Below are 16,047 nucleotides of genomic sequence, written 5' to 3'. Positions count from 1 at the left end.
TACTGACAATAATATGTGTGCCAAGTTTAGTTGCAGAAGTCCCGATTGTGTAGAGTACAAAGACAGACTGTATTATAGCAGCTTCGGTGAACATAAAAGTTGCAGTGTTACTTCTATCCCCATCTTTGCTCTTGCGGTATTCTCGAAAAGATTGCAATTCAGGATCCTTTGACTACCATGTCTCCTTCAAGTATACTTTAGATTTTAGCAGCAAACTGTTGATGTTTTTTTTTTCAAACAAAATCAATAGATATCCTGTATATGTGTTTTACAGAGAACCCTGTAAAACACCATCTATTTGTTACAAGCTACTTTACTGGCGTCGAGGCCATATAAACGCCAACCTCATATAACTGGAAGCTGTGCGAGAGCAGTGCTGGTGGAGTCAAGGTATTATAGCATGTTCTGATAGAAACACAGTAAAAACATTTGAAAAGAGACCAGCAGGGTCACCTGTCACCTTTTTGCTTACATCGGAGAAAAATGGTAAAGAGGTTACCTTCTGGGCACAATCACTGGAAGGCTCTCTGTGCTCTCTGAACACCAACTATCCTGTGAGTCATGTGAAGCAATTGCATTTCACAAGGCTAGAGACCCGATGGTGGCTTGAGGTGGTTGTAAGAGCGGGCACAACAAAAGACGTGATTTTGCAGCCGTTGATTGCTTCAAGCCTTCCAATATATAGTAGTAACAAACAAAAAAGTATCAACAGGAAGCCAAAGTTGACACCAGTTTCATAAAGCGCTGGGAAAAAAAACATCAAAGAGGTGATTTGTCATAAAAATGATTTTATTATCCTAATTTATTATCGGATTACGGATATCAATTTTCCACTGTTTTTTCCCTTTACAATATATTACTATCATTACTGTTTTATACATTGTTTTATATATTAATAACTTTCAAATAATTTTGTACATGCTTTTGGGACTGACATTCCCTGGTCAGATGAAGAAAAATGAGACAAAAAGGCACGTGATTGCTCGTGTCCACAGTGAGCAATACAGTCCAAAGAAACAAAGAACCGTCGTGGTTTATGTGAGTGCAGTTGAAATGTCCCCCGATCTAATGATGGGCAGCCCCTTTGAAGCCTATTACATGTCTTGCCAGGGCAGCACATTAAGTCCAAAGCAATTTTCCATATCACAGCCCAAAATAATCACTTTCATGTGGCAACTGACAGCAATTATATCTTCTGATTTGCTCCGATTCACTCAGGGAAAAAAAAAAAAAGAAATCACACACCCACCCACGCTTTCTCATCTCCAAAGAGCTGATACTTTTACAGTAGAAACAATATAATTACTAGAACGTTGAACCACCTTCAGGGGCTGCACTCAGATGACTTGCTCTATACATGTACAGCTGTAGCTGAATATCAGATGTGGGCCATTTCAAACGGTGCAGCCTGCCATAAGGTCTGGTATGAATGTGCAGCTCAGTGGAACACACAGATTGATCATATTCTTCTTTAAAACTCAGTATAGGAAAGCTCTGTGGCCTGAGGGAGACCCAGTGTACTGTGTAGTCTGTGGTGTGAAATACCACACACCAGCACCACCGGCGCTCTGATCTCTCTGAACTGTCCACAGTTTAAGATCTAACTGTGACTTGAAACGCTGCCCAAACTGTCTCAGAGGTCTTTCTCTGGTTTCAGTGCCTGGGATGCTTAATCCAGTTTCGTATCATCCACTTCTGACCAGAGCATCTCTGGACCACAAGGCGAAGGCCAAAGTTGGCGTCTTTGGACATTTCTACCTCCAAGCATCGGCCACTGTCCCTGCTGATGATCGGCCCATTCTGCAATGAAAACACAGACAAAAATAACGGCAAATTTTTAAAGTGCTTTTAAGGAAAAAACAGACTGCATGCACACGTCCAATCATCACTTTTAAATCCGTTTACACGTTTTCTTCTTACCTGTGTAAAGTCCCAAAGCCTCTGGGAAATCCTCGACACCGCATCGCATTTTTTCAGACTGGGAGTGCGTCCTCTGCCATCATCAATGAGGCATTTTGTATCAGGCAGGAAGGTGGTGGACCCCAGGGGACCAAGCTGGAGAAGCCCCTCCGTAGAGTACCGAGCCAGCTGCAAGCCAAAGGGAATCAAATGTGTTACACTACCTAAATTAAAGAGCGCAGTGGAAAACACAGCTTTATAAAAAGCAAACACTTGACTTTTTAGAGGGCATCGGTGGAAAGCGCAAGATGGAAATGTGCTTCATTGAATGTGATTGAATGTGATTTGCAGTAATGTGCTTTACCTATTCTGCTCTACAAAAGCAGACAGGCAGAAATTACAGAAGCAGAAAGGAGAAAATGGGTTTAAGGCTTGATTGGCAGATTGTGTTTTTCCTTCACTGTTATCTGAGTCATCTGCACCGGTTCTGTCTGGAGCATATGTTTGAAACCCTTAGCCTAATGTTTGGGGCACATAATACCACATACCTCCACGAGTGCATCTTTCCCACTTTATCATCCCAATTAATTACAAAGTGCCCTGAATTATATATACAGCAACTTTAGGATAATTTTCTCTAAATTGAAAGGTGACATGTACTGCCTCTCAGCTTTCTTTGTAAGTAATTTACAGCCTGTCTTTTATGTAATCAAAGTACAAATTGAGAGAGAGCATGTTGGGTAGGCACGATGACACAATAGTAATTTTGGAAAATAATAATAATGGGAAATTAATAGAAGTCGAATGAACTGCCAAGGTCATTTTTGGGACTCTGAACTCTGGCGTATTTTAAAGGAGCTTGGAAAGAAAAGCGTCTGGACTTCTTTAAGTTACTTGAAGACGTTTCACCTCTCATCCGAGAAGCTTCTTCAGTTCTAGGGTCAAATGGTGGAGAGTCCCAGATATAAACCTAGTGGGAGTGACCCCCCGCAGAGGGACAAAAGGACCCCCTGATGATCCTCTAATCGCCTGAGCCAAGGTGGGAAACTGGGTGTGGGTCCCAATCAGCCAGAGTTTCGGGTGTGTTCATTGTGAAACCTGGCCCCACTTTATCATGCAAATTCCTGAGGTCAGATGGCCCAGGATGTGAGTGGGCGTTAAGGCGTCTGGGAAGGGATCTCAAAACTGGATTATAGATGGCAGAGAGTTGGTGTCGTAAACCCCCGCCTCTGTTCAAAGATGGTCGCTCACAGTGGACATAGATGGCTTCTTTCACTCCTCTTTCAAACCATCTGGGGCGATCGTGGCTCAAGAGTTGGGAGTTCGCCTTGTAATCGGAAGGTTGCCGGTTCGAGCCCCGGCTTGGACAGTCTTGGTCGTTGTGTCCTTGGGCAAGACACTTCACCCGTTGCCTACTGGTGGTGGTCAGAGGGCCCGGTGGCGCCAGTGTCCGGCAGCCTCGCCTCTGTCAGTGCGCCCCAGGGTGGCTGTGGCTACATTGTAGCTTGCCATCACCAGTGTGTGAATGTGTGTGTGAATGGGTGGATGACAGGTTGTGTAAAGCGCTTTGGGGTCCTTAGGGACTAGAAAAGCGCTATACAAATACAGGCCATTTACCATTTACCATCTGTCCTCTCTGTCCAAAATGTGAACATCGAAAGAGTGTCCTTTATCCTTAAGATGCAGATGGACTGCTGAGTCTTGTCCTGTGGAGGTGGCTCTTCTGTGTTGTGCCATGCGCTTGTGAAGTGGCTGTTTGGTCTCTCCAATGTAGAGATCTGGGCATTCCAATGTTCACATTTTGGACAGAGAGGACAGATGGTTTGAAAGAGGAGTGAAAGAATCCATCTATGTCCACTGTGAGCGACCATCTTTGAACAGAGGCGGGGTTTACGACACCAACTCTCTGCCATCTATAATCAAGTTTTGAGATCCCTCCCAGACGCCTTAATGCCCACTCACATCCTGGGCCATCTGACCTCAGGAATTCGCATGATAAGGTGGGGCCAGGTTTCACAATGAACTCACCCGAAACTCTGGCTGATTGGGACCCACGCCCAGTTTCCCACCTTGGCTCAGGCGACTAGAGGATCATCAAGGGGTCCTTTTGTCCCTCTGCGGGGGGTCACTCCCACTAGGTTTATATCTGGGACTCTCCACCATTTGACCTTAGAACTGAAGAAGCTTCTTGGATGAGAGGTGAAACGTCTTCAAGCAACTTAAAGAAGTCCAGACGCTTTTCTTTGCAAGCTCCTTTGACTACGATGACCTGGATGACTGAGAACCTTCACAGACATTCTGGCGTATTTTCTTTTCTTTCAGTTTTGATTATAATCTTTTGATATTTAGAATTCTTAGTTAATAGTTTTGTATTCTTGTTTCTGTTATTATTGAATCTTCATGTTTTAGTTTACTCCAAGCTTCCCCAGCATCTGTTTGAGTCGTGTCAAGCCTTCATTTCTGTCAGTGTTTAGTTTCTTCCTGCTTTATTTTGATAGTCACATGCCTTGTTTTACTTCCTCTAGTTGTTGTTTTACTTAGTTTCAGGTGTGTCTCGTCACCCTCCTGTGTCCACTGTGGACTTTAGGATTCTGCAGATTGTAGACCAGCTGAAATAAAAGGCAGGCTTTAAGTTGTTCTGTATTTAGTCTGTATTTAGGCACTATTCCTGCAACCCTTGGCATGAACAGAACTAAATTCAAGTCATAATATCAACACAGACAGTTTAATAGTTACTTTAAATGAATTGTAATCAACCACAAACTAATTAAATAGCCACCGTAAAGCATTTAAAGCTCTCTCGCTATGATGCTACACTATACTGATTGATTTGTCGTATAGAAGCTGCTGCAGTTTCTGGAATTTAGATTTTCGCACTGTTCCAGTTGTTAATTGCTAATAAGCTTTGTATTTCATATACTATAATAGGCTCAAGTTACTTTGCATTGAAGCCACAGTGCAGCTTATTTATGGTACAGTTTCTCTTAACAACCAAAATTTGATCCCTCATTGTGTAATCCGGTGCATGAAAGCCTCTGTCGTGATACGTCTCTATTACGCAAGGATACAGTAGAGATAACATTCATAATTTATGGGAATGATCCTCTCTGAAAAATGAGACCCCAAAGCTAGGGAGGTCTTCACTATGACGGCCAAGCTGCTTTGGCTACCCTAAATCGTCAAAATGCACGATCTGTCAGAGTAGGTAGTAACATGTTAAGTACTTTATATAACTTACTGTATTTATGTAACTTCCTGGAAGAATCGGTGTAATAACAGGAATCAAGATTTCTGAAAAACGTATTTCTTTATTTTACTTTATTCATGTGAAAATAACCCACAGCTGTTCTACCAATGTGATTTCAATTATTCATTATTTTCTTTAAGATCAGCTGTTCTAATGGTCGGACTTAAAAAATCACATAAAAAAAAAAACAAAAAACCTTAAAACACATGTACTGTTATAAAACTGCAAATGGACTGGTTCTTATATAACACTTTTCTACTCTAAGCATTCTCACAAGCGCTCCTTTTTCTATGCTTTTTCAACATAAGTGCATTAAATCTATAACTCATACGCTGATGGATGAATCAGAGAGCAGTTTGGGATTAGTATCTTGCCCAAGAATATTCAGACTTGAACAGCCAGGAATCGAACCTCCAACCTTCCGATTAGTAGATGAGCTGCTTACCTGTAAAATGAATCCCATAAAGACTAAAATTCTAAACCTGGTAATGCTTTTGTAGCATTTTGCTTTGTATTAAAGTGTTTTACTCAATAAATTTTAACCTTGAAATGTTTGCAGCACATGTTTGTCTGAGTGGTGATTTTATAGAGCATGGATGGAGAAACTAGAAATGCACATGCTGCCTCTATGGGTGATTGTTCATGTGAGAGGGGAGATCCATGTGGATTTTAATCCAATCTTCTGTCATAAAGAGGCACTCAGAACAAACAGGAAAACAATAAAGCACCATATCTTGGTTCACTTGAAGTCTACTGGAGCTGGCTGAGCTGATCACTGCAATACATATTTCATCAGCATCCTAGTAAAATATGCATCCAAATATGTGTATGGAACTCTCATTGTACATGTCACATGCACATTTGAAACGTATTATTATTTATTTCTTTGAAACTCAACAATGAGAGACACAGTTTAATGACCTTTAGGCAGAGGTCATTATTACAGATGGTCTTATTAAGAATTTTCTGTAGACCTCTTGGGTCTTTCAAGGTTTTAATGCTCTAAACTGATTTAATAAAGGTGTAAACTATGACTCGGCACAAGACAAACTCCATATAATCCCCACTAATACCTGTTTACAGCTTAGTCTGGCAGCGTTTTATATGCTAATTCATTTAAAATGAGTCCATAACAAATAATTAACGTGAGGAAATGATTCTGCCAAGCCAATTAACCTGTGGCTCATGCAGCAACATTACACACTCCATTGCGTTTCTGCAATCACCAGAGTTTTGCAGAACTTTTTTTGGAGGTCATGCTAATAGCAAGTCTTCTTTGTTACGGTGATAGTGCAACCGTGGAGCAACTTCCTTGCTGCACCACAAAGTCATACCACAGTTTGTCTTGTGGCCAAGCCTTGAAACAGAGCGTGTGATTTTGTTAACATACACCAAAATCCTATTAAAATGTGCTGGTGAAACACTGAGAAACCCTTTAAAATAGATAATTTAAAAAGGTCACGTCAACTCTGTCTGTTGTACTGCATGAAAAGCTTCTCTTTAAGTTCATTACCTTCCTGTAGCCATCTGAAGACAGCAGGACAGATATTTTGATAAATCTGCAGCCTCTTATCAGAGAAGTGTATCGTTATTACACACAGCTGTCCACTCTGTTTCTTTTTATTAAATCACATGCAAATAATACTGAGCCACTATTAAATGAAACACGCACATCACTACGCACACAAGCCTGCCGATAGCTTCATACTCTGCCTGTGTTTGTGAGAGAAGCCAGATTACCGGAGGATCGTGATACAGCAAAGAGAGCAATCCCAAAATTGTATCAGTGGACAATAAAATATTGCATCATTTGCTTTATGAAGGTAGATGTGCGCACACGCTAGTAATGTAATGGGGCCGGCTCTGTGCCTCCACCACCATCCTTTCACTGCTTTGCACTGCTGAACAAATGTGAGACATTATCCATGAGTTAGATTTCCTCAGGGAGAGCGTGCACACGCTCACTTCTCTGAAGCACAGCGAGAAGTCATTCTGATCAATTCTAGTTTTTTTTTTATATCTTAAAAGAAGAAATTCTATAAATGACAAAACTGAATACAGCTGGCTCAAAATAATGTCAGTCATCAGTGTAATCTAATGATGCAAAGAAATCAAATTCATTTCCATTTGTTTATTTCCCCCTGGGGAGCAGGATTAAGAGTTGATCGAGCTTTGCATTACTGACACCATGGAGCTCTTTGCAGGAGAGGCCAGTGAGGTGGTTTGCATCACCAAAAACGAGAGCAGTTTGCAGGAAAGTTGGGAAATGTTTGAAAAATGATGCATGGGTAGCTTTTGCATGCATATCTTGAGAACTGGATTTGGTTTCACTGAGAAGAAAATAAGCACAAAAACAGGACAAGGGCCTCCCACCCACAGCATCATTTGTTCTGGTATCTATTCAAGTAAAGGTTGTGCTGAGAAGATGCTTTCTCTTTTTTTCCCCCAGCAGCATCCTCCTGCATATTCATATAATTGTTTCCTGGGAGTGCTCCAGTTTTCCAGTGTTTCCTTCAAATCCTGACCACATTTAAAATGAGTTTCGGATTTAATTTAATACCAAACTCCCAAGAGCTGCATGTTCTCCTCTCTTACCGTTAAAGAAAAATAAATCGCAGCATATTTAATCACATTCTGAAAAATTCTTCACTTTTCGTGTGTTTAAATCTAACTGCAGACATACTGTATGTCAGCACTATAAGTGATTATGTTGACTGATCTTTTCACATTTTAAAATTAGTGCTTGCACATCATCTGTTTGCATGTTCATGTCATCTCATACTCCCCAGCTTCAACACTCTGTTTGGAACCTGCATGGGGTTCAAGAGCTGGTTAAGAGGACAGGAGGCAACATGCTGCCTTCTTATGGTTCATTCATTTTAAATGACTGCTGCACATGGATCACTGCTTATATCATGTATACGTGTACAGTGTACATTATAGCAAAAAAGTTTCAGTCTGTCGGGAGGCAGCAGTTCATTCCTGAATTCACTGTGCAGCATAACAACAACCGCCAAAATACAGCAGAATCAGAAAGATCTGTTCAGCAACAAGAAGAGAAACAGTCCTGCAACAGATGGAACGGGCCCCACAGAGCCCTGATCTCAACATTATGGAGTCTATCTGGGATGAAGAGACCAAAGCAACTGAAGTTGTCTCAGTATCCAAAAAAACTGCTGCAAATTCTCCAACCCAGCTGCAAAACCAGAGTACTTGAGTGCCATGACAAAGTTCATGCATGTTTATCAGCAACAATAAAGGCAAGTGATGCTCACAGTACATATGAATTAAACTGAGATGAGCAACATTTAAGGCATAACTGCATTAACGTGGCAAATCTCCGTTAACGAGTTACTGCTGATCGCCCTGTGCATGGGGCTGCACAGTGTCAATGCGTTAGCGCAGTTAGCTCGTTAGCGCGGTTAGCTCGTTAACGCGCTGACAGGGGATTTCTAAAAATCACCCCGTAGTTCTTCAGCTAAGACACCTGAGTTAGAAAACAGAAACACTGCAGTCGTCTTTACACGCGTGGGCAGTAACGAACGCACCCTGCGATCTGCGTCTCGGCACTGCCTGCGTACTTTATTTATACATGTCTTATGTCTGTGTGTGTGTGTGTGTGTGTGTAAAAATAACAACGTCACTCAGAGCAACGGGTTATTTCCCCTTTTCTACATCTGTTCTCTAAAAACAGGAAGTGATTTAGTAGCTGAATAAGTTCATCACAAAAGTTATTAGGTGAAAAGTCACATAGACATGTAGATTGCCTAGTGATCAACAAAAAGCACATTTCATGAAGCTGATCAATTTATATAAAAACAAAAATCCCTTGACACGCGCTGATGCTGTCCAGTGTCGTCCAGCACTAATGTATGTATAGATAGATAGATATAAAATCCAAAGCCATCAATAAAGCGTATTAAGCTGTGATGCTGCTTTCATTTCAAGATGTCCAAGTGCATCCATTACCTCATAGGTTTCTCTTCAGCATAAAGATGTTTAGTAGCCTAACTGCTGCACATTCCTTTTATATATACAAATCCCTAAAAGGTGGATGTTGCTGTTCTAAAATTCACCACGTGGAGTCTTGAACTGAGCATTTTGGCTTTTGTCATTAAATTAGCAAAAAGAAAAAAATCTGATAAACTGAAAGACTTGCTCATACAGTAGCAACTTATCAAATACAGGGTAGCCATGCCCTAAAGCATACCCTACTTTATTGCCTATGTTGCTGTAAATGGGACCATAATTCACACAATGAGCACTGGGCTGTATCTAAGGGGTGAGGGACTTGAAAGTAGTAGGTTATTTTGATAACCTCATTAGGAAAAACCTTTCTTTTGGTGTGATAAATAAAGTAAGGAGCACGGTCATTTTCTCACTGACAATCCAATCTGTCTTCCTTTTCAACGAGAAGAGCCACCACTGCTGGCTATTAGATGGTATGTAGAGTTTGTAATTATTTGTTTTAGGGCTTTTTTTCTTTGCTTTTAAATAATGACAGCATCAGATAGACCGAGGGGTGGAATGCTATATATCTATCCATAGCATATAGTCACACCCACACAGGTTAAGTATCACATATTAAGGCCAATCTTGATTATATAACTCTACCACTGTTACTTTTAAACTTTCATTGTTGTAGATAGCAACATGTTTAGCATTTGGCACGCTAACTGCCTGACTGCAGAAACTGACAATGATTGTTTAATTGTTGCTTAATAAGATGAACAGAGTGCCACTTATGACAGCAACAAGCTAGTCACATTGATTGGTTGTTTGGCTGTTATTATTAGTAAGCATGCTGTTAACTGATGATGTTGGCAAACTTCAGACAGTATACTGATTACAGTTTGCTACAGAGGGCTGTGCTAAGCCTTTCTGGTGTATCTACTGAATCCAGATATTTTTGGACCGAGCAGGTCATTGCATTAACACTGACGCCAGTAGGAATAGCACTCCTATGCAGATAAAGTCAAGAAATATTTTCAGGTCGAGTCACAGAGATTGAGAAGCTGTAGTTCATGTGGGTGCTGAATTTGAAGCTGAGACACCTTCAAGTCATGTTACATGGTAGGGGTGGAAGATTTTTGAAGATTTATTCTGGCTGCAAGAGCAAATGATAGGTCGAAACATCATTTAGAGTGAACAGGTTCTGAGAGAATACTTGAAATATTTGCAGTGTCCAAACATAACTTAATCTGTAAAAAGTGAGAACACCATGTGGTGAGTATTGGTCTTTCAAACTAGCATTAAGTTCACAGGATGCTAGTTTTCCCTCTATGTGTATTCTGTGTTAGACCTCAATTTAATTTAACCATGAGAATATTTGTAGTATATGCATCCTGCATTGCTTAAAAACCCGTAGAGGGATGTGTGTGGTGGTCTATATTAATCAGCGAGTACCAATGGGAAGAACACATTTCTATTCATAGCATGTCTGTGCCTCACACTTACTATGTAAAACCTGACTTGGATGCTACATTGCCTAAAGAGGAGACTAATTGCACCACATCATCTTTAGGTTTAGTGTTAAAACGCAGAATGTGTTGATTTAAAAAAAAATCTGCTAAAGAATTTTCTGTAGGTTTCTGTATGTTTACCTTTTGCAAAGACACCCAATTTACAGACTTAAATGAGTAAGAATCAATACAATGCACTGACAAACAGTTTAATTAATGGCATTACTGACTGTTGAATATCTGTATCGAAGACAGCAGTCAAAATAAACAGGAAATAGAGAAAGATCTGCTGACCTGGGAGGACATGCCGTGGCAGGGGTACAGGATGGCTTTATCATCGTCCTCAGAACCCTGGTCCAGGCAGTAGCCACTGGCCTTGCTGTTTCTCACCTGCAAGAAAAACAAAAAAGATGATGTTTCTATGAAGCTGCTGAAAGCTCCAGTATTTTACATATCCAATATTCTTAAAAACAACCAAACAAACAGCTTGTTTCAAATATTCTCCATTTGAACATTTGAATGTTAGGTGCAAGAGCAAACACAAAAAAGTACATAAGCATCTGAGGAACTGGAGAACCACACAAGTTTATTCGATTCTATATTCTATTTGAGTCTATTTGATTCTAATGGCAGTGTACCCTCAACAATAGGAACGTGTTATATGTATACGGTTAGCATGGTGCCAGATAATTTTACCATCTCCTACACTCTGGGCCCTCTGTATTTAAATACAGCAGAAGTCTCAATGAAACTATTCTCATTTACATATTTTATATGTGTGTTGGGTGTCTGTTGTCTGAAAATTGGAAAAGTATGAAACACTGACTGAAATTAAGCTTGCAACACTTTTCCATTGCACGGAAAGTCCAGATGTAATTCTTGGAAATGTCTTTTGACAAAATTACCATATACATAAGTTAAAGTTTGCCATGATTTTGGCTGTATTTAGATGAAAAATTATTAGTTTGAGTGAAGTCTGGAAGGGAAATTTTTTCTCTCTCTCTGATTAATTCACATCAGCTAGTGGAGAAAGTTTGCCTGCAGGTCTTTCTGGTTGAATGCAGTCTTTTCTTTTCTAGTTTTTGAGTTTGCACTTGCAGTTTGACTAGCTTTAAGGAACAAAACTACTTGTTTAAGTTATGAAAAAGTATGCAGTTTGTTTAAAATATGTCATTTTGTTATATGTCAAAGCTCTGAACTTGATCTAAATGCCTATGCTCCTATATTTGTGGGACTATTCATGACATTTCAATTCAACTGTATTTGTATATAACCAAATAACAACAACAGTCAACTCAAGCTGCTTTACATTTTAAGGTAAAGACCCTACAATAATAAAAAATAATCCCCAAAAATAAGATGACCCCTATGAGCAAGCGCTTGGCGACAGTGGGAAGGAAAAACTCCCCTTTAATGGGAAGAAAGAACCAAGCTCAGGAAGGGGCTGGAGTGATGGGAGAAAGACAAAAGGACAAAAGTGCAAACGTATCAAGTACATAAGGTGTTAAGTACCACAAGGTATATTTTTTTAAATCAGGAATTTAAAAACATATTTGAGAAGATATTTCCCCCTAAAAAATAGATTAATAGCTTAACTCCATACTCCACCTCCACCCACCAGTGGGGTGCACCTCACAATTTGCGAACCACTGGTGTATGTGAAAGGAGAAGCTGGTAGAGACAAGCTCGCTGAGTATTATTGAGCAGTTTTCTTACTGCCTCTCTTCTCAGCCTTTTCGGTCGGCTCCTGCCTTTCTTTTCCATTTTATTTACAGATTAGTGTAGGTGGGATTTAATTCTCCTTTAGGCACAATCTATGCAGTGAAGAAGAGAGGCAAAGGGGTGCGAGCACTGCAGATAGTACAGTACAAATGCTCAACAAGACATTAGTAATGGCAGCTTTCTGGGACACATTTTAATTTGTCTGTTGGGCGGTTATTGTTACACAACTAATTTTACTCTTGACATGTTTTAGTGTCAATCTAGAAAAAAAGTCTAACAGAAAGTGACTAAACCAGGGAAAAGACTTCTTTAGCATTGATTTTAATGAGAAAACAGCCAAAGAGGATCCCTGTGAGCTGAGAAAACGGGGTAAATATGAATATTTTGTACAAAATGTTACCACATGAAAATGGCCCAATATTATATAATTTAATAAATTACCGGTTTCACATTTGGTTCAAACGAAAATAATAGTATCAGAGCAGCCTTTCAAAACCTATTATTATTTATTATCTAAGAAGGTAGATAATAGTCTCTTGAATGTGAGCCACCATTTAATTCCTCTGTGCATGTCACAATACCTCTGTGATACTAGATCCACTGTGGTTTGTTCACACAGCAGGCTGTATTTTCTCAAACGATGACTGAGCTTTGATAGATATTATCGGGACACGACCAGCCCCAGTTCAGTCTCCCCCCTGTCCTCCAGACCTGCAGATGATGCACTGAGCATGAGGCCCATGTTTGGTGTGATTTGAATGAGTAAGGCTTCATTTCCAGGTTGCGACATGTCTATCATGTAGTTTTGTCAGGGAGGGTTCCACTCGGCTGGTCTGGTCAGCATGGCCGAGCGCGGTGCTGATGCTCGGTGACAGATGAGGCTCACTTCTGCTCTGCTGGCTGTGTGGCTAGACAAGGTAAATGTTACCCAGCTTGTCGACAGATCTGAAATAGTGCCACTTAAGTTAATGCCACTCTGAGGAATCCATCTGGGTGCCAGAGCCAAAACAGGCAGCAGAGGGAACAAAAGGGGGAGTAAATTCATAGGGCTTTGATGAATTGTGAATTCTGATATGCAGCATATTGATTAGGCTGTTCTTTTGTTCCCACCTATTTGCCAGTCCATCTGTCTGTGAGTGGGATTTAGCAAAAACCAGGCCAGATTTGGTAAAAAAAAAAAAAAGGGGAAAAAAAGGTTTTAATAATTCAGTCAGACCAGCAGCTTGTGAACAGGCATGCCAGACAACACCCTAGGCTGTTAAGGGGGCCCCCAACAGTTGTCCTCAGTTGGAAACCTCCCCTAGGGCATACGAAAAATCCCATCAGTTCCAGAATGGGAGTGTGTCGCATTGCTTCAATGAGCATTGTTGTGACGTGATGTTTGCAGTTACTACTTTGTAATTTAAACCCATACATAGATGAATATTGCATTATTTATGGTTGACTAATAAATGATTATGATATTTGATCTATTAGCCTTTGGCAGTGATCTGCGCTTTTTCCCAATGCCCTTCTAGTTTTCCAGGTGTCCATTGCTGAAATTGATATGAGGTAAACAATGCGTCTCAGCGAACCTCCAAATAGTGTCTGAGTCAGGAGTGTGTTCAATTCTTCAACCTGTTATAATCCTGTTGTCTTCCCCCCACTGTGCTGAGTGCATAGCCAAGCCCAATCAAATTAAAATGGAAAACTAATAAAGTATTTGATTAAAACTCATTATGAGGAGCTGGTACAAATCCTGTGTGGTGATGTTGCAATTCCTTAGCAATATCATACCTTAGACTAGCTACACTCAAATCGTTTGTTTTTTTCTAAGATGTACCACTCCATCACATTAAAGGTCATCATCACATGTCACAAAACATCCTAATAATTCACTCCTTTATTTCTGTGATTTATTTGTAGGATCAGCCTCCCTGCCTCAGCTTTCACATCCTCTGCAAACTCCAGTGGTGTGAAAAAGTGTTTGCCCCCTTCCTGATTTCCAAGTGTTGTGAATATTTGGCACCCTCACATGTTTCAGATCCTCAAAGTGAAAAATGCACAATTCTGTTTTTAAATGTTGATTTCACTGATTAAGGGAGAAAAGTTGTCCAAACCTACCTGGTCCCGTGTGTAAAAGTAAGTGCCCCTCTTGTTTAATCATGAATTATCTGTGATTAACCCCTGTTTTTGTTTAGTTTCACTAAACATACTCAGGCTTGATTACTGGCAGACCAAAGGAGACCAAGGAAAAAAATAAAACCAGGCACGTCTCACATTTGCCAAAATACATCACGATGATCCCCAAGACATCTGGGAAAATTGTATCTGGACCGACGAGGCAAAAGTTGAATGCTTTGGAAGGTGTTTGTCCCCTGATGATATGGCAAAATCAGTGTTTACTTTCAACCATTTGCTTAATGTCTTCCTCACCTCGCCATATGTGATGGTGTTGTTATAGATTCGCATCTCTGGGTAGACATGATCAAGGTACCAGCGGAAACTCCGACATTGCAGCCTTTTCCTTAAGGCCAAGCGCTCCGAGACATCCCCGAAATCAACCCCAGGGTTCTGTCAACAAATGGTACAAAACAAAGACAAACACGCATGAAAAAAGCCTCTTAGCCAGCAGGCATTTTAATTATTAGAGTGAAAGCTGCTTGAGAAATGGAATATGCGAGAGTGTCGAGGTGCTGAAAAGAAAAGACCAACCTTTTAGTTAAGAGCTGGATAGATGCACCTGTCATGAAGGATCTTCATTGTTCTTTCATTACACGTGATTCAAACTCTAATCAGCTGCTTAATTATGAGCCCTCACGGCCATGCCGGCATTACGGAGGTGGCTTCCTAGATTGATTGGGGGAATGCCTAATAGCTGCACTACCTGGCACTGAGGCTTGATTCAGACGCATGCACACACACATGCAGCCATCTACTCTTCAGTCAGTTCGCCCCCATCTGTGTTGGAATACACAGTCAGCTGCTGAACGTGCTTCCAACATCTGTTAATAATAAATTCTAGATGGAAATATCCACTTTTTGTAGCAACCATAAAGCGACACTAAAAAATGCATTCAATTTCAGTGAGATGTTGTTTGGTGTTTGGACTTGGAGCCGGCCGCTCTGGTGAATCATAAAGCCTTCCCCCACCAAGGTAATTGTGCTCTCAGCAGATACCTTAGACAATAACGAAAATCAGTGATTGTGTATAGGGGGAGGCTGGGAGGAGAGGGAGGGGGGTAGATGGAATAATCGTAGTTAGGCCTTTCTACTGTACACAAAATAACTCTGCGCCACAGGACAGCCGAGGTAATAACATGCCATGCCACTGTGCTTGTAATTACACTCAAGAAGGGATGTGGTCTGATTGACTACTTTGTCAAAGGTGCTGCCACCCCCAGCTCCCACATTTCGACTCAACATTTCCAGGCGGCATGCAGGCATCAGCAGCGTGCCACACCAGTGTGTGACGAGCCCACATCCTGTAATTATTTTGTTAGGGATGTCAGTGAGCTGTGCTGGACGGCTTTCTTGAGGCCTTCACTGCTGTCCTTCACTGACTATCATCTCATTCTGCATGGCTGAAGAGGCAATTAGGATTCAATATTAAACTCTTTATTAACGAAAATAGCTGTTTATTATTAGACTCTTGAAAGCAATTAAATGAAACTGATACGTATGAAACTAGACTGATTGGAAATGAGGCTAATCTCCTTCACTTGATGTACCTCTCTC

The 16,047-nt window shown here is 40.7% G+C and overlaps 1 protein-coding gene across 1 annotated transcript in view; it reads right to left on the bottom strand.

The window, feature by feature from the left end:
• Nucleotides 1-771: 771 nt before the first annotated feature.
• Nucleotides 772-16,047, bottom strand: part of galnt9 (polypeptide N-acetylgalactosaminyltransferase 9) — a 112,381-nt gene continuing 97,105 nt past the window's right edge. The window contains exons 8-11 of the mRNA XM_085293343.1: nucleotides 14,746-14,883; nucleotides 10,903-10,998; nucleotides 1,921-2,088; nucleotides 772-1,800 (exon numbers count right to left, since the gene is read on the bottom strand). Coding sequence (XP_085149469.1) covers nucleotides 1,654-1,800; nucleotides 1,921-2,088; nucleotides 10,903-10,998; nucleotides 14,746-14,883 — 549 coding nt within the window. The 3' untranslated portion in view covers nucleotides 772-1,653. The remainder of the gene's footprint in view (nucleotides 1,801-1,920; nucleotides 2,089-10,902; nucleotides 10,999-14,745; nucleotides 14,884-16,047) is intronic.

This window comes from Mchenga conophoros, linkage group LG12 (genome assembly GCF_057382185.1).
Source record: "Mchenga conophoros isolate Kocher_MC1m ecotype Shallow Benthic linkage group LG12, M_conophoros_male_GT1.1, whole genome shotgun sequence".
Taxonomy (NCBI): Eukaryota; Metazoa; Chordata; class Actinopteri; order Cichliformes; family Cichlidae; genus Mchenga; species Mchenga conophoros.
Note: the sequence above shows the minus strand (reverse complement) of the source record. Positions and strands in the feature narration are given on the sequence as shown.